This window comes from Lipotes vexillifer, unplaced genomic scaffold (genome assembly GCF_000442215.2).
Source record: "Lipotes vexillifer unplaced genomic scaffold, Lipotes_vexillifer_v1.1 scaffold311, whole genome shotgun sequence".
Classification (NCBI taxonomy): domain Eukaryota; kingdom Metazoa; phylum Chordata; class Mammalia; order Artiodactyla; family Lipotidae; genus Lipotes; species Lipotes vexillifer.
The window spans coordinates 7271669-7290371 of record NW_006791012.1 but is presented as its reverse complement, the minus strand read 5'-3'; the positions used below and the strand labels follow the sequence as shown (position 1 = coordinate 7290371).

Sequence of the window (18703 nt, the reverse complement as noted above, 5' to 3'; positions counted from 1 at the left end):
AACAAAAGTCCAGCAGCAGAAGGCTTCACAGGTGAATTCTGTCAAACATTTAGAGAAGAGCTAACACCCATCCTTCTCAAACTCTTCCAAACAATTGCAGAGGAAGGAACACTCCCAAACTCGTTCTACGAGGCCACCATCACCCTGATACCAAAACCAGACAAAGATACCACAAAAAAATAAAATTACAGACCAATATTACTGATGAATATAGACGCAAAAATCCTCAACAAAATACTAGCAAGCAGAAATGAACAACACATTAAAAGGATCATGCACCATGATCAAGTGGGATTTATCCCAGGGATGCAAGGATTCTTCAATATACACAAATCAATCAGTGTGATACACCATATTAACAATTGAAGAATAAAAAACATGATTATCAAAATAAAAAACTTTTAAATACTAACAAAATCCAGTAAAAAAAAAAGGTTAATATATCAAGTAATTGACCAAGTAATGTTTATATCAGGAATGCAAATTTGGTTTTACATTTGGAAATACATTTTACCATATTAACAAAATAAAGGAGAAAATCCATATCATCATCTAAAAAAATTTATTAATTTTATTAATTTATTTTTGGCTGTGTTGGGTCTTCGTCACTGCTCACGGGCTTTCTGTAATTGCGGTGAGCAGGGGCTACTCTTCTTTGTGGTTCACGGGCTTCTCATTGTGGTGGCTTCTCTTGTTGCAGAGCACAGGCTCTAGGCGTGCAGGCTTCAGTAGTTGCAGCACGTGGGCTCAGTAGTTGTGGCTCCCGGGCTCTAGAGCACAGGCTCAGTAGTTGTGGCGCACGGGCTTAGTTGCTCTGTGGCATGTGGGATCTTCCCAGACTAGGACTCGAACACGTGTCCCCTTCATTGGCAGGCGGATTCTCAACCACTGTGCCACCAGGGAAGCCCCTTGCTTTTTAAAAATAATTAATTAATTAATTTATTTATTTTTGGCTGCTTTGGGTCTTCGTTGCTGCACACGGGCTTTCTCTAGTTGTGGCGAGTGGGGACTGCTCTTCATTGCGGTGTGCGGGCTTCTCATTGTGGTGGCTTCTCTTGTTGCAGAGCACGGGCTCTAGGCACGCGGGCTTCAGTAGTTGTGGCACATGGGCTCAGTAGTTGTGGCTCATGGACTCTATAGTGCAGGCTCAGTAGTTGTGGCACACGGGCTTAGTCGCTCTGCGGCATGTGGGATCTTCTCGGAGCAGGGCTCGAACCTGTGTCCCCTGCACTGGCAGGCAGATTCTTAACCACTGCACCACCAGGGAAGTCCCTGCTTTTGTTTTTGAAGCACAGTTTTCTTGATATATAATTCTTTATATATGTGTGTATATATATATGTATTATATATATAATTCTTTGTTAATAACAGTTTTTGCACTTTAAATATGTTGTTTCAATGTCTTCTGGCCTTGATTGTTTCTGATGAGAAGTCAGTCATTGTGATAAAATTGGTCTCATATATCTCAATATTTTTCCTTGTTTTTTACAGAGGCTAATATTTCCAGTGGTGGTAGTTTCCATTCTTATCTTGTTCTTTATTCAATGATAATGCCTTTAGCGTTTAACCATTAAACATAATATTGGCCAGATTTTAAAAATAAATAAATAAATATGTCATTTCAATGTCTTCTGGCCTCCATTGTTTCTGATGAGAAGTCAGTCATTGTGATAAAATTGTTCCCCTCTGTATGTAATGTGCACTTTTAATCATGCTGCTTTCCAGATTTTCTTTTTATCTTTAACTTTTAGAAGCTTAACTATGATATGCCTAGATGTGACTTTCTTTGTGTTTATCTTACTTGGGATTTGTTGACCTTCTTGGATCTGTAAATTAATGTTGTCTTACAGTCTTTATTTCTTTAAGTATTTTTTTGCCCCTTTCTGTCACTTGTTTTCTGGAGCTCCAGTACACCTATGACTTCACATTCACTGATTCATTTTTCTGCCATTTCACATTTTCTCTTGAACCCATCTGGTACATTTTTTCATTTCAATTATTGTGCCTTTCAGCTCTAGAATTTCCCCCTGGTTCTTTTATACTTTACGTTTCTTTGTTGAGATTCTCTATGTGCTTACTCAATACTACCATTTTTCCTTTGAACATATTTATAATAGTTGCTTTGAAGTTATTGTCTCCTAAGTCCAACATGCTGGCCCTCTCAGAATCAGTTGCTATTGACTGTTTCTTTTCTGGGTGTTTTCTGACTGTTTCTTTTCTTTTCACTTTCTTTATCTCATAACTTTTCAGTTATGAGATAACCGGACATCGTAGGTTATCTTTGTGCAACTCTGAAATCTCTTTTGTTCTTCTGAGGATTGTTGGGATTTTTGTTCTAGTAAGCAAGTAACCTGCCGGACCCAAACTGCAAAATCCGTCTCCTGGCTGGTATGCAGTGGATGGTGTTTTTCACAGGTTTTTTGGCTGCTGACTGCTACTGCGTTAGCCTGCCCTCCCCACCCCCAGGGGCCACACCAGCCTGTGTAGTTTAGTGGTCAGCCAAGGATTTGGACAGAACTTATATTCAGATTTGGGGGCTCACCTGCTTAGTGGTTTCCTTACTTTTTGGGTTCCCTCCTAGATTCCTACTTGTTTTTTTAGTTCCCAAGTCTGACCTCTGATACCTCAAGCCTATAAGACTCTCAGAAGCTCAAGCTAAAGGCAGTTTGGGGAAATCATTCAGTCAAAAGGCACAAGAAACTCCCACATCTCGCAAAGAACAGTTCCGTCTTGCAAGGATCAACACCCCACCCTAGTTTCTGCTTGCCTTTTTAGCGGGGCTTCCTAGGGTCTCCCATATACCTGCAGAGTTTAACACTCAGCTAGGAATTTGGGCATAGTTTATACTCACATTTTAGACCTCAAGTCTCTTTCTTGCTTCCATATTTTCCCCTTTAAATTTCCAGCTTCTTGGGGATTCCCTGGCTGTCCAGTGGTTAGGACTCCACGCTTCCACTGTAGGGAGCATGGGTTCAATCCCTGGTCAGGGAACTAAGATCCCACAAGCCATGTGGCACAGCCAAAAAAAAAAAATTCCAGCTTCTCTGTTGCTTCGAACTTTATCATCTTCTCCCTAGAACTCAAGGCTGTAATTTTCCTCCCTGAACTGGGGAGGTGGGGAAGTGCCCTCAGACAAGAAAGCCACAAACTCACAGCTCTTAGCTCTTGCATCTTTCAAACGTAAACATTGAACTTTCTGTCTTCCTTTGACTATTCCCCAGTACCTGCAGATGGTTGTTTATAATATTTTTGTTCTGTTTTTAGGGAAGGAATTATCCAACCTTTTCACACTGCCATTATCATATGTCCCACCCTATCACGGCTTTTAGAAATTTTATAACGCTTAAATCTCCCACTGTAACAAAGAGACACGTCAGGGGCTCAGGGCTTGCCAGCAGGCAAATAAAGCTATCCAGATTATTGATGTTGTTTTGTCTTTATTCTTTTATCTTCAAAATTATCTTCTATGTAGCACATTTTACAGGTTTTTCATTTATGGTAGTGATAAAGTTTCCCTTTTAAGATAGAGCAAAAAGTGTGAAGGTGGTGTACAAATAATTGATATTTGGGAAACAGTGATCTAATGTGCTATTCTTAACCTTTAAACATTGTTTTTAGAGAAATACTTCTTGCCCCTCCTTTTTGCCTCTCTCCTTTCTCCACTAAACTGTCAGCCAGAGTAAAGCAGAATTCTGGCCGCAGTAATGCCTTAGTTTCAAATATACTTTGTCCCAGATCTGGTTCTTCACAAGATCATTTATGTTCTACCTCCATTTTTACCTTCATAGCCCACCTCCTGCATGAACAAAAGACATTTTAAAGATTTTTTGTGAGCTCTTCTCTCCTCCCATTCTCAAATTGTGTTTTTCTGGGTTATAGTTATTTTTTATATAAAAAATTTGGAATTAGGAGGTGTGACTCCACTGGCAAATTAGATTCAGAGAAAGAAATATGAATAATTTCCCCAACATTTTTCTCTATTTAATTTCACTGGCATTTGGAATTCATTGCCCTCATTTTTCCCACAAAGATTTTCACCAAGTAGAAAGAAGAAAAGTAATTAAAATGAACCTCTGTAAAGCAGTTTTAGTTTGATTTCTCCATATAGTTACTTTTTATCCCAAGGTAATTTGTTAGTTTTTAAAAACAATGTTTTATTTTTCAGTGGTTTTATTGTTTGAATGACAAGTGCATGGGAAAAGTATGTGGGACTTATGCTCATAACATTGACCTTCTGTTATCAGGGAAAAAGGAGAAGCCAAAGAAATTCACTAAACAACCAAAAAAGCAGATGTCTTCACCCTGTGGTCAGAAGAAAGAAAAGGCATTGGAGAAGGTAACACTAAATTATCTATTACTATTCTAAAGTTCGTATTGAGAAATAAGCAGGTACAGCCAGGAAAAATTCGAAAAAGAAGAGTAATGAATGCCACAGTGGAATGCTAGCAGTGTAAAAATGAGTGAAGAATCACTATAAAGACTGAGATTAAAGATCTCTAAGGTATATTGACACACGAAAAAAGGAAAGTGAGTTTGGGGAAGAGAAATTAGGGGTTTGGGATTAGCATATACAAACCACTACTATATATAAAATAGATAAACAACAAGGTCCTACTGTATAGCACAGGGAACTATATTTAATGTCTTATAATAAACTATAATGGAAAAGAATGTGAAAAAGAACATATATATAACTGAATCACTTTACACCAGAAACTAATACAACATTGTAAAGTAACTATAGTTCAATAAAAAGAAGAAAAGAAAAAAGGAAAAGTGCAGAGCAGTATGTATAGTGGCATATTATGCTACCATTTTTGTAGAATAGATGAAAGAATATATATGAATTTTCTTGTATATCCATAAAATATCTGTGGAAAGCTATACAAGAAACTGATAAAATTAGTTGCCCCTAAGGAAGGGAACTGAATGTCTGGGGGACAGAGGCTTTTTAATATATGTGCTCTTTGTACTTCTTGAATTTTGAACCAGTATTACTTGTTCAAAAAATAAGTAGCCTTTAAATTTTTAAAATAAATATTTTATGACCTTTTAAAATTATTCTTATTTCCCCGTGCCTTCAAAGGAAGGAGTAAAAAGCCAGGTAGGAATAAGAGAACAGTATAACTACAGCTGGCTAAAAGAGAAACTATAGATTCTAAAAATGTGTGAAAAGCTGGGGTTCAAACAAGTTCCACACAATCTATGTTGGACGGGTTGTGCATTCATCTCCATATTAAGGACCACAGGCACAGAATGAGTGAATTTTAAAAGATTGCATAGAGGTGGGGGGCTTCCAGGTCAGACAAATAAAACTGGGTTCAAATTCTAGGTCTGTTTCTCTGTGGAAAGTTTCTTAACTTCTCTGAAGCTGTTTATTACGGAGGTAATAGTAGCGCCTATCTCACATGGTAGTTGCAAGGCTTCAGTGAAAGAATGCTTGTAACGCTCTTGGTACAGTATCTTGCACCCAATAAATGTAAACTCTTTTTGTATTACCTATAACACTAATCAAAAAATATGTTCTAATTGGGCCTTAATGTTGTCTACTTTTTTTTAGTCAACTTCTAGAGATGTGTCTCCTTTCATGTGAGTATTGCTCCTTAATCCAGTCAGATGTTCACTGTAAAAGCATCAGTGCTGATTTTTGTTTAATTTTTTCAATAGTGTGAGTATGCAGAAGAATAAGTGGGATGCCACAAGATCCTTGAGATTCAACCAAGATGCACAAAGAGAAGATGGTAAGTTTTATTATTTGTGTAGTGTACAAATTAGGTCTAAATAGCAATGATAGGAATCTTTTATTTTATGAAGTATGCTGAATAGCTTTAAAGATTCCAACTGGAATAAGGCCCAGAATTAGCACATTCCCTTAGGCATCAACCAGAGTTTCATTACTAGACAGTCCCAGTAGATAATATGTTGTTTTATGTATCTGTCATTTTGAGGCCTCTCAGACTGACTTTCACCCACTACTTCCACTCTCAAGAAGGCTGAATATGTCTTAGGCTGATTTACAGTAATATTAAAAGCAGCACAGTTATCTGTATATGAGCCATTTTGCCACTTGCAGCCTAAAATCCTTCAAAGATAAATAGGTGTATGTGTCTATAAATAATATCCAATGGTATTTTCGTAAACTCTTGATGATTGCAATCTTCTTTAAGAAATAAAAGTAATAAAACATCCTCATAAAAAGTAAGGTTTATTAATTTTTACCTTCAGATCAACGGCGGATGTCTGAAATTACAGGGCACCTAATAAAGATGAGATTGGGTGATCTGGACCGAGTCAAGTCAAAGGAAGCAAAAGAAGTAAGAATTATGTACTCGTGTACTGTGCTTGCTTGGATATGCCTTCCTACTTTATTTTCATCATAAGTATAAAGATGCTTTATAATTTTAAAAGAGTAAATTTTTTATGTATTTTTATATTCTGTACCAGTTAGCCAGTTTGTTCACATAAGTTTTTCACCACCTCTTACAGTCTATAGGTCCTCTCTATAACACACATAGTAAAGTACGTTGTTACTGAAAGTGTAATGTCCAATCAAGAGCGGATTAACTCTGTACTGCAGACTGTCCAGAGGGTGACCCCTGGAAGTTGCTAATTTTCATCAACTCTGCATGCTGTGCTTAGACATTGTCTTTAAAATAAGATGTTATCTTGATGAAAATGATCACAAGAAATACCTTACTCTTACTGAATTACATGTTAGTCATAACATGTATCATCATTAGTACCAGTATTATGTATTCACAGTAACACTTGCCCCTAATTCTTTTATTTAAAAATTTACTTCCCTACAAGAACAAAACACAGGAAAAAAAATCTTTATCACCATGGGTTAGGCAAATATTTCTTAGCTACCACACCAAAAGCATTATCCATGAAAGAAAAAAATTGGCACATTGGACTTCATCAAAATTTAAAACTTCTTTTTGAAAGGCATTATTAAGAGAATGAAAGACAAGCCATAAGCTATGAGAATATATGTGTAAAATATTTATCTCGTAAAGGATTTATATCCAGAATATATAAAGAATTCTCAAAACTCAATAATAAAATAAACAATCCACTGACAATAAGTGGGCAAAAGATTAATCATACACTTCAGAAAGAAGGGATACAGGTGGCAAATAAGCACAGGAAAAGATGCAACATCATTAGTCATTAGGGAAATGTAAATTAACACCTCAGCAAGATAGCACTATACACCTACTAGAATGTCTAAAAAAGTTTGGTTTTTGTTTTTGTTTTTTGGCTGCATTGGGTCTTCGTTGCGCGCAGGCTTTCTCTATTTGTGTCGAGCGGGGGCTCTTCGTTGTGGTGTGCGGGCTTCTCATTGCGGTGGCTTCTCTTGTGTGGAGCACAGGCTGTAGGTGTGCGGGCTTCAGTAGTTGTGGCTTGAGGGCTCTAGAGCGCAGGCAAGCTCAGTAGTTGTGGCACACGGGCTTAGTTGCTCTGCGGCTAAAAAAGTTTTTTAAATATGCTGGCAAGAATATAGAGCAACTGGAACTCTCGTATATAGCTAGTAAGGATGCAAAAGGGAATGCCTACTTGGGAAAACAGTTTAGCTGTTTCTGATAGCATTAAGTGTTTACTCACCAAACAGATCATTTCACACATATCTTTACAGTGGCTTTATTTAGAATTGCCAAGAGCTAAAAACAACCCAAATGTCCTTTACATGATAAATGAGTAAGACTGTAGAATAGATAAAAAGAATGAGCTATTGACACATGCTGCAACATAGGTGAATATCCTACAGGTTATGCTAAGCAAAAGGAGCCAGATTCAGAAGGCTACAGATTGTATGATTCTATTTATATAAGGTTCTGGTAAATGCAAAAGTATAGGGACGTAAAACAAGTCAGTGGTTGCCAGGAATTGGTAGTGTCAAATCGTTGGACTTAAAAGGGGCACAAGGGGATTTTCTTGGGGTATTTGAACTGTTTTATGTCTCCATTATGAGTGGTTACACAACTGTATGCATTTGTCAAAACTCAGAACAGTGCACTAAAATGGGTGAATTTTACTTATCTAAAATAATAAAAATAAATTGTAACTCAGAGCCTGAATTTAAAAAATCAAAAAAAAATCAAAATAAAATTACTTCTAAGTTAAAAAGTAATGCCATTTCAATAAAGCAGAGCTTCTATTGGTTCCTTAAAGATAATAACTTAATTTTTCTCCTTTACTGTGCAGTTTGCAGGAGGTATTTATTCCAGGCTCGAAGCACAAATCAAGGCCTCAGTGCCAGTCAATGCACGGCAAAGCAGCTCGGAGAAAAACACAAGGTGAATCAGCATAAATGAATTCAGAATGCCACTAGCTTTGAAGTGATTTTTTTTGGAAAAATCATATGAACACGAGAAGCACATAATTTGAGTTTGGTTTTATTTTGTTTCAGGAATTTGATCATCCAGACATTAATTAGAACCAGATTTTAACTTAAAAGTTAAGACTTTAAGAAGTCATGATCACAAAATTTAATGAAAGTATACTTTTTTAAGAGTTTTCTGTTTATTGAGTCAGCTCCATTCTGAGCCACCTGCTGATAAAAATGTAAGCTATAGTGTGAATTAGCAGAATTTTTATACTATTTTTAGATAATATATTACTACTTTGTATAAATCATTGAAACCTTTTTTGTTTCTTCTTCTGTCTCTCATAATAAACTCTAATTTGTATGTTCTGTGTCATTTTACAGCACAGATTTTCCTTGAAAGATTAACAGTTACTGAGATTTGATTATTAATACTACAGATCCAAATGCCTTATCTGCAATTCTGAAATCCAGAAAGCTCAGAAAGCCAAAAGCTTTTTTCATACATTTGTGGCAACTCAAGCCTGACCTGAGCTACTGTGGTACTATTTATAGTTTTTATTTATCCCACTTAATGTAAATGCTCATTTGTTTCACTGAAGAAGTATTAATGTGTTTGGTTGTGGGGCACTGCTCCAGATTCATAATATACAATATATGTACATATTATTTCCCCCAAATTAAAAAATATCTGAATTCCAAAATACATCTCCAAGAATTTTTGAAAATGGATTATGGAGCTACATGAAGTTTCATTAAACTTTGACACTGTCAAGCAAACATGACCTAAAGCAGTGGCAACTTATTGTTTTAGAAGCACCTCTGACCTTCTTTTCTGTTTAAAAAATCTAGGTCTAAAAGTCGTTTTGGTCAAGGTCGGCCTGTGTAAAGCACCTTAAAATATAAGAAGACAGAAGACTCACCTCTGGACATCTGAAATTGCTCATCACTTCTTGAAGGTCTTCAGAACGATGACTTCTAAATGTTTTAAGTTATCTATTAATTATTCTTGCAAGCCACATAAATCGTAGTGCTAAAAGAAATATATAGTTAGGTCTTATGAAATCTAATTGTAAATATGAAACTTCTTAAATCTAATTTTCCTTTGGTGTGATGCTAGGCTATGTAGAAAGTTAGTATTTACAAATTTGCATACTTAAGGCTCCTAGTATTTGTTATCCTTTATTTATTTGAAAGAGAAGAGGTCTAAACTCTCAAGTAGCTAAGAATTTTTTAAGACCTTAAAAATGAGGGGAACACAGCTGGTAGTGGTATGGTACCTGTGCACTAATTATAGTATGTCTTTTGGGCTGTTAATCTTGGGATAGCACTGAGAACTGCAATCTGTGTGATGAAATTTCCAGTGATGCTAATCTTAAGTTTGCACGACTATTAAGGAATTACAGATCTCAAGACTGCATTAAATAAGTTTTCAAGATGAAGTAGTTCCTGTGTTGGGCAGGAGCCTTAGTTTTTTCCGGCATATTATTCCACAGAAAGCACAATGTTAATCCCACTTTTTTTTTTTTTTTTTTTTTTTAGTTGTGTTTTTTTGTTGTTGGTTTTTTTTTTTTTTTAGTTTTTAGTAGTTATTGGTCATCTGAGCTGGAATTACTGATTATTACCTCTTTTTTTTGTGAAGCTAGTGCCATTCTGAATTTGTTAAAATAACCATTGATCATTTTAAGGCTAGTAAATCATTTCAGTTGTATGAGACACCCACTGTACAGTTCTCAGGGCACTAAAACTCAACCATATCTCTATAGCCATTCGAATAGCCCCTTAAAGCCGTTATAATTAGTTATTACTTTAGAGATGTCTAGAAGGAAAGATTCCCAAATACATCTGATGGATGAAAAATTGCATATATTTAAGAAAAGTCAAAATCAAATTCTATTCTATAGATCATGGTTTAATTTTCTAACCAAGCAGAAAGAGTGCTCAGGGAAAATTTGTTCCAAACCATAAGCATATAAAAATTATGCGTTTGGAAATTACTTGTATGTAGGTCTCTGAAAAACTTTAAGATGCACTGTTTCTATTTTTAGTCTTCCTTTGCCTTATAATTGAAATTTCTTCAGATTAGAGAACAGACTTTAATAGTGTATGACAGAACAGCAATTTCTGTTGAAATGTCCAAGTGTTACACTCAGTTTAGACGTACAGAAATCATTATTTTTAATGAGTGTTTTAGTTGGTAAATGAAGCTAGGTTTTATTTGATGTTATATGTATGGCTTTGCCAAGATTTTTGAACTTCTCTTTGGAAATTCTGTTGCAGTCGATATATTTTTCAATTGTTTGATATTTTTGAAACAGATTATAAATTTTTTATTTTCAAAAGAAAATGTTTTATACTACGTGATCTGTACGCCCTGTTAAATACCAGCGTCTTGTTTAGTTTACTCTGATCAAAAGGATTTAGGTTTGTACATGTTCTACAGTGCTGTGACGGTCACAATTAAAAGAGGAAAATATGCTCATTTGATTTTTAACTGATGGTAGCAAGGCAAATTACTTCTCCCCTGGGGGGACTGTACCACTGAATTTTTACAAACAGAATTTATCAGAATTTGATTTTCTTCAGAATGTGCTTTTAATTTTGTGGATGTCTGTAATTCATAGCACAGGTACCACAAACATTTTAATCAAACTCGTAATAGCATTTGTTTTGCCAAATACTTTGAGGTTTTATCTTCCATTAATTCTGAATTCACATTTATTTAATTGAAATAAACATTAATGGCAAAAGCTGTTTGCAAAGTCCCCTGATCTGAATCATTCCATCTTCTCAAAAATGTTCAGATGGGCTCTAGATCACAGGTTTTCATGGAAGAGGTGAACTTTGTAAATTTTAAGGTTGTTTTAAATGAGATTATCCTGGTAAAGATTCAGCAAAACGTTTAAGGGTAAAATACTTCAGAAAAGATAATTTGGTAACAGTGCTGATTCCATACTGTTGCATCATTTTGTTGTTGTCCTTCTTCAGAACACTCAGCCAGGTATTGTGAGATATGCTAAGTGCTTTGGAAGCAGAGGCTGAAGCCCTATCATGCTAATCTGCCAAAGGCAAATCTTAGTATAAAAACAAACAAACAAACAAAAACCCTTTTATCTCCAGTACCTCGAATTAATTCTTCAACCCTCAACTATTCCTTAAAGAACTATTATGAACCTCACCTTTTCACACGGCTCAGTTAAAAGGCATGGGATACCTAGCCAGTCCAATTCTTTTTAAAAACGTATTTATTTATTTATTTTTGGCTGTGTTGGGTCTTCGTTGCTGCACGCGGACTTTCTCTATTTGTGGCAAGCGGGGGTTACTTTTCGTTGTGGTTCGGTGGCTTCTCTTTGTTGCGGAGCACAAGCTCTAGGGGGGCAGGCTCAGTAGTTGTGGCTCACGGGCTCAGTAGTTGTGACGTGCGGACTCTAGAGCGCAGGCTCAGTATTTGTGGCACACGGGCTTAGTTGCTTCGCAGCATGTGGGATCTTCCCTGACCAGGGCTCGAACCTGTGTCCTCTGCATTGGCAGGGGGATTCTTAACCACTGCGCCACCAGGGAAGTCCCTAGCCAGTCCAATTCTAATTGGCTAACTCTCTCATTTAAAGCTGATCTATTGGGGAGGATGATATGGGGATAATATTATTTCCACTTTTATAGGACTGTTGCGGGGGCAGGGTAAATGATTTAGAGATCTAAAACAATTAGCACAGTATTTTCTGGCTAATCGTAAGGCCTCCAGAAATGTTAACTATTATTATTGTTGCACTGTGGGATCTTAGTTCCCTGACCAGGGATTAAACCCGGGCCCTTCGCAGTGAGAGTGTGGGGTCCTAACCACTGGACCACCAGGGAATTCCCTGTTATTTTAATATTTGGGAAGTGCCCTTAAAAGCCTTTAAGATGGGAGATTGATATCCCTCTTCCTATAACTTGAGTTGCTAAGACTGATGTGTGTTTGTTTAATGCAAGAAAGAAAAGAGGCACATAATAGTTCAGTGGTTGCTGTGGCATCATTTGTTACTTTGTTATACTAAACCTCCTGCCTCATTTAAGCAGTATAAACAGGATTTGTAGGAAGAGGTAGAAAAACTGTTTCCTGCTGTGTGGTGGTGAGTGACCTGTGCTGTCTTCAGAGAGGTTTACTGAAGGAGAGAGTGAGGCTGCAGCATGGTCTTATAGCAGCTCTCCTTCCAAGATTATCTTTCCTTGAGAAAACGTAGCTAGTTTCGCTTTTACTACTTGTCTATGACAAGAGTAGTTCTTATCAAACTGTGGAAGAGTGGTTGCTAAATTAGTAGCTGCTGAGAATGCTGCTAGCTCTCTTAAGTGCCTTATCTCCTTCAGTCTCACAATAAACCCCCAAGTCGGGTATTATCCCCATTTTATAGGTGGAGAAGAAAGTTCGGGGAGCTAAAGTAATCCACACACTGGGATTGAAGTCTAGGCCTATCAGCACATTCCAACACCTTGAAACAATTTTACCTTGGATTACCTGAAACATTTTCTCTTAGAGTGCCTCCTGGCTCACTGGCAGCTCCTTCAAACTGAAAACAAGTGATCCCAGCTCACTCCCTGTGGTTCTAGCCTTGTTTATCCAAGTGCCTACTTGAGATTTGTATTTGGAATATCAGTAGGTGTCTCCAACTTAACCTAATAAAAGCAGGACTTGTGTTATGTCTCCCCAACCCACCACCAGCTCCCTGCTCGTTCAGTAAATGGCACTACTGCCCACTCAAGTGCACAAGCCGAATGTTTAGAAATTCCTCATTATTCCTCTTTTTCCTTCACTCCCCACATCCAATTCATTGGCAAGTCTGATATAAAACCCACATCCATTTGCTTCTCTCCATCGCCATAATGCATCACTCCAAGTTATTAACATCTCCAAGCCTCCTAAGTGATTCCAGCTCCCACTCTAACCTCTGTTATTCACAAAGCAACTACAGTGATTTTGAAATGTGAATCAGATCACATCACACTCCAGTAGCACCTCATCAAACCTAGAATAAAATCCAACTTCCATTGCCGGGTTTACAAAGTCCCACACAGCCTAGCCCCTGGCTGCCTCTCAGTCTCCTTTCCCCTCTTGCTACTACATTCCAGTCACATGGCCTGCCTGCTCCTCCAATAACTAAGCTCATTCCCACCATTTAGTTCCTTCACATTACTGTTCCCACTGTCTAGAAACCTCCTTATTATAATTCAGATTTTAGGTTAGATGTCATTTTCTCACAGGAGGCATTTCCATGTACCCAATCTAAGGTAGCTACCCAAGTCACACTCATTACATCATCATAGTTTATTTCTGTACAAATCACAAATCTAACATTATTACATCATTCTTTTTTTCTTTAAGTCTTTATTGAATTATTACAATATTGCTTCTGTTTTATGTTTTGGTTTTTTGGCCCCTAGGCATGTGGGATCCCGACCAGGGATTGAACCCGCACCCCCTGCACTGGAAGGCAAAGTCTTAACCACTGGGCCACCAGGGAAACCCCTTCTTTCTTTCTTTTTTGTCTGTTGGTTTGCAATTTGTCTTCCATGCCAGAAAATGAAATGCATCCAAATAGGGAAACAAGTAGGGCTTTGGAAAGAAGTAGGGCTTCCCTGGTGGCGCAGTGGTTAAGAACCCCCCTGCCAGTTTAGGGGACACGGGTTCAAGCCCTGGTCCGGGAAGATCCCACATGCCGCGGAGTAACTAAGCCTGTGTGCCACAGCTACTGAGCCTGCGCTCTAGAGCCCGCGAGCCACAACTACTGAAGCCCGAGGGCCTAGAGCCCGTGCTCCACAACAAGAGAAGCCACCGCAATGAGAAGCCCGCGCACCGCAACAAAGAGTAGCCCCCACTCACCGCAACTAGAGAAAGCCCGCGCGCAGCAACGAAGACCCAACGCAGCCAAAAATAAATAAATAACTTAAATTAAAAAAAAAAAAAGTAAAACCATATCTATTCACAGATGACATGATCTTGTATATAGAAGATCCCAAGAAATCCACTAAAAAACTATTAGAACATGTAATTAAGTTCAAGATTTCAGGATATACAATCAATATACAAAAATCAATTTATTTCTATATACTAGCAATGAAAAAAATGAATGTGAAATTTTTTAAAATTCGCTTTACAATAGCATCAAAAAGAAAATACTTAAGAATAAATTTCACAAAAGAAGTGTAAAATGTGTACTCTGAAAACTACAAGATGTCGTTGAAAGAAATTAAAGAAGATATAAATAAATGGGAAGATCATTCCATTTTCATGGATCAGAACACTTAATATTGTTAAGATGGTAATACCCCTCAACTTGATCTACAGATTCACCACAGTTCCTGTCAGATTTCCAGCTGGCTTCATTGTAGAAACTGACAAACCCATCCTAAAATTCATATGGAAACTCAAGGGACCCAGAACTGCCAAAACAATTTTGAAAAAGAACAAAGCGTTCACACTTTCTGATTTCAACTCTTACTACAAAGGTGCAGTAATCAAGGCAGTGTAGTACTAGCATATGGATAGACATACAGATCAATGAAACAGAATTGAGAGTCCAGAAATAAACCCATCTATTTATGGCCAGCTGATTTTCAACTATAGTGCCAAGACCATTCAATGGGGAAAGAATAGTCTTTTCTACAAATGGTGCTGGGAAAATGATAGCTTCATGCAAAGGAGTGAAGTTAGACCCCATCTCACACTATATACAAAAAAATTGATTCAAAATGGATCTAAGATCTAATTGTAAAAGCAAACTGTAAAACTCTTAGAGGAAAACACAGGGGTAAATCTTTACAACCTTGGATTTAACAATGGATACTTAGATAAGACACTAAAAGCACAAGCAACAAAAGGAAAAATAGATAAATTGGACTTTACCAAGATTAAAAACATTTGTGTTTCAGTGGACACAATCAAGAAAGTGAAAAGACAGCCTATAGAATGGGAGAAAATATTTACAAATCACATATCTGATAAAGGACTTATATCCAGAATTTAAAAAGAACTCTTACAACTCAAAATTTTAAAAAGACAACCCAGTTTTTTAAATGGTAAAGGATTTGAATAGACATTTCTCCAAAGAAGATGGCCATTTGGCCAAAACCACTTGAAAAGATGCTCAACATCATTAGCCATGAGGGAAATGCAAATGAAAACCACGAGTTACCACTTCATACCCAGTAGAATAGCTATCACCAAAAAGACACCTAATAATGTTGCCAGAAATGTGGCAAAATTGGAATCCTCATGAACTCCTGGTGAGAATGTAAAATGGAGCAGCTATTTTGCACTTTGCAAAGCAGTCTGGAAGTTCCTCAAAAGAAATTAAACATAGAGTTACCATTTATCTACCAATTTACCCTAACAGGTATATCATTTTCTATTTAGTCTCTTCTTATATTTACCTATATGCACATATCCATGCACAGAACAGTATTATCTGCTTTTTTTTTTCCCAGATGGAGAAACTGAGTCCCAGACATGGCAACTTGTCTAAGAGAAACAGAAAAGAATGACCTGAGCAATGTGCCCTTGATGACGGTATTGCTATGTTAAACAAGTTAACACATGCATGTAAAGCAATTAGAACAGTGCCTGACATATGTAAGTGCTCAAAACATGTAAAATATTATTAGACCATTATTAGTTAGAAATAACTATGTTGTGCTCATTCCCACTTTTGGCCTTGCCTCATGCTGTTCTCCCATCTAGATTGCTCTCTTGCTTTGCTACCTATTGAAGTTTTCCCCTTGCTCCAGGTCCCTGCTCAAATCTCACCTTCTCCATGAATCTGCTGACCTCTCTCTTCTCTGAATCGTGTTGCATTCACAACGTCTCCACAGTTTAGCAGTCAGATGTTCTCACTGCTTTTGTTGTTGTTATTGACCTTGACTCCCCAACCAACTCTTATGCTGTATTAGTAAAATTATATATGAAACAAACAACAGTGTTCACATTTGTTAATTTTGAGTGGTAGGTTGTTTTAGACTATGCTTGTCTGTAGTTAATATATTTTCCCAAATTAAAGAAAAAAATTGAGGACTTCCCTGGTGGTCCAGTGGTTAAGACTTCGCCTTCCAATGCAGGGGGTACGGTTCGATCTCTGGTCAGGGAGCTAAGATCCCACATGCCTCACAGCCAAAAACCAAAACATAAAACAGAAGCAATATTGTAACAAATTCAAGAAAGACTTTAAAAATGGTCCACATGAAAAAATCTTAAAAAAAAAAAAAATTGGAGCCAACCAGAAGCTATTGACCATTGAAATTATGAGACTCTCAGAGACTTCCCTAGCAGTCCAGTGGTTTAAGACTCCATGCTTCCACTGCAGCGGGCACAGGTGTGATCCCTGGTCGGGGAACTAAGATCCCACATGCCGGTGAGAATTTCAAAAAAAATTAAGAAAAAGTGAAACTTCAGCAAGAAACGTAGGGAACTGCCAGAATTATTTTACATCAGGAACAAATACTTGAGGGGGGATTTCTAAAGTGCATTATTCATTTCTAATGTTAAGTAGTCATATACTCAGGGAAGAAACATGACTTTTTCCCAGTAAGTGATGTGCAATAGCTGAATATGTGTTAAATGACATCTAGCTTTGTCCAACAAATCAGTGTAAGTCTCTCTGACAGTGGTTCTGGAGTGGGCCTAGGTTAGTACTTTTTTAAAGGTCACCAGGTGACTCTATTGCAGACACGTTGAGAACCATACTGCTATGTGACATGATATCTTTAAATGACTAGTACTGTAAACCTCAGTCAAGAGTTGTGTTCAGGAGCATAAAAAGAAATCAGGAAAGCATAGATTCTGACATCAGAGTGCTGCCACAAGGTGGCGCTAAAAGCTTAAGGAAACCATAGTTTACATTAAATCACATTAAGCTTCATGCTTGCTTAGTCTTCCTTACCAAGTGTGCATACGCATACTGTTTGTAGAAGGAAACAGAATATTGGGGAGAGAGCTGATAAGAAGAATTTTAGCTAATAAGGAATACTAGAAGGCAAATGAGAAAAAGGTAGAAAAGCAGAAAAACAAAACGAGAAACACCACTTAAAAGATCCAGCTTAAATATGACGCTCTTCTTCAATGCCAGAATTGTCTGTTCTCATAGCCATGCTTTTGTATGTTTATTCTAAAGGTTTTATATGCATTTAGAAGTCTCTAATAGTTTTGAAAAATTGAGAGAGGAAAAATGTTTAAAAAATCAAAATAAGTGATGGGGGAAAAAAAATAAGTGATGGGAAATGAATTAATGCAAATTCTTAAATATAGAATAATGAAATGTCTCTCCTATTAATAAATATATTAACTTAGCAATACTATGTCTTCTAAATGAGTAAGTTGAGGTCCAAAATATCTAGCCTGCGAAACTCTGCACTGCCCTCGCTGCAGTTATCTGAAGACTTGCCACCCTGTTCCTCCTAGCCAGCTGGGCAGAGACACAAAGACACAGAGAAGCATTAGATAGGTTTACACCAGTATGTTAATAGAGGTCATTTCAGGGATGGAGCAGGTGAGGCAGAATTATAGATGCTCTTTCTTTTCATTGTTGTTTGCCTATGTTTTCTTTGTAATTATTATTAAATATTTAAACTAGACAGAAAAGTACAGAGGATAATACAACAAACATTCAGGTACCTACCACCCAGCATTTTAACATAATAATATGATATATATATATTTTTTTTTTTTTAAGAAATGAAGCATTTCAAATACCCTCACCCTATATAGATAACACTGCTTCTAGCTCTTCCTTTCCCAGAAGTAAACACTTCTCTGAAATTTGATGTTTATTATGCCCATGCATGTTGTTATACTTTTACTATATATACTATGTATCCATAACATAATATACTATTTAAACTTTATATAGTGAGCTCATCTCCGAGATTTATACATTTTGAGACAGATAGCTTCTGTTTATTTATTTTAGCTACTCTATAGTCTTCTATGAGTCTACAAAAATGTATATATCTATTTCCTGTCAGTGGGCATTGAGTTTATTTTCAGTTTTTTTCTTAAAATAATGCTGCAATAAAAACTTTCCATCATTGTCCTTGTGCATATATGAGTTGCACAAATTGACTAAAAGTTTCCAAACTTTTCTCCAGAGTTGCTGTACCAGCTTGGCCTCCTGCTAGCAGTATGTGAGAGTCCCTGTTGTTCAGCTTCCTCACCAACAATGAAGTTTGTATCATCAGGATGACTAAATTAAGCCACAATAACCAAGAACCACCAGTGACTTAATTCAAAGGTTTGTTTCTTGCTGCAAGTGCAGTGCAGGTATACAGTGAAGGGCCGTTCGTTGCAGTCACTCAGGGACCTGGGCTGAGAGGATCCATCCTGACACATGCTTCTGAGAGGCAGGGAGA

General features: G+C 37.1%; 1 protein-coding gene across 1 annotated transcript in view; it reads left to right on the top strand.

The window, feature by feature from the left end:
* Positions 1-18213, top strand: part of SANBR (SANT and BTB domain regulator of CSR) — a 69586-nt gene extending 51373 nt beyond the window's left edge. The window contains 7 exon segments of the mRNA XM_007464140.1: positions 4245-4336; positions 5561-5589; positions 5668-5741; positions 6226-6314; positions 15791-15838; positions 15840-15935; positions 17761-18213. Of these exon segments, the coding sequence (XP_007464202.1) occupies positions 4245-4336; positions 5561-5589; positions 5668-5741; positions 6226-6314; positions 15791-15838; positions 15840-15887 (380 nt within the window). The 3' untranslated portion in view covers positions 15888-15935; positions 17761-18213.
* The last annotated feature ends 490 nt before the right edge of the window (positions 18214-18703 follow it).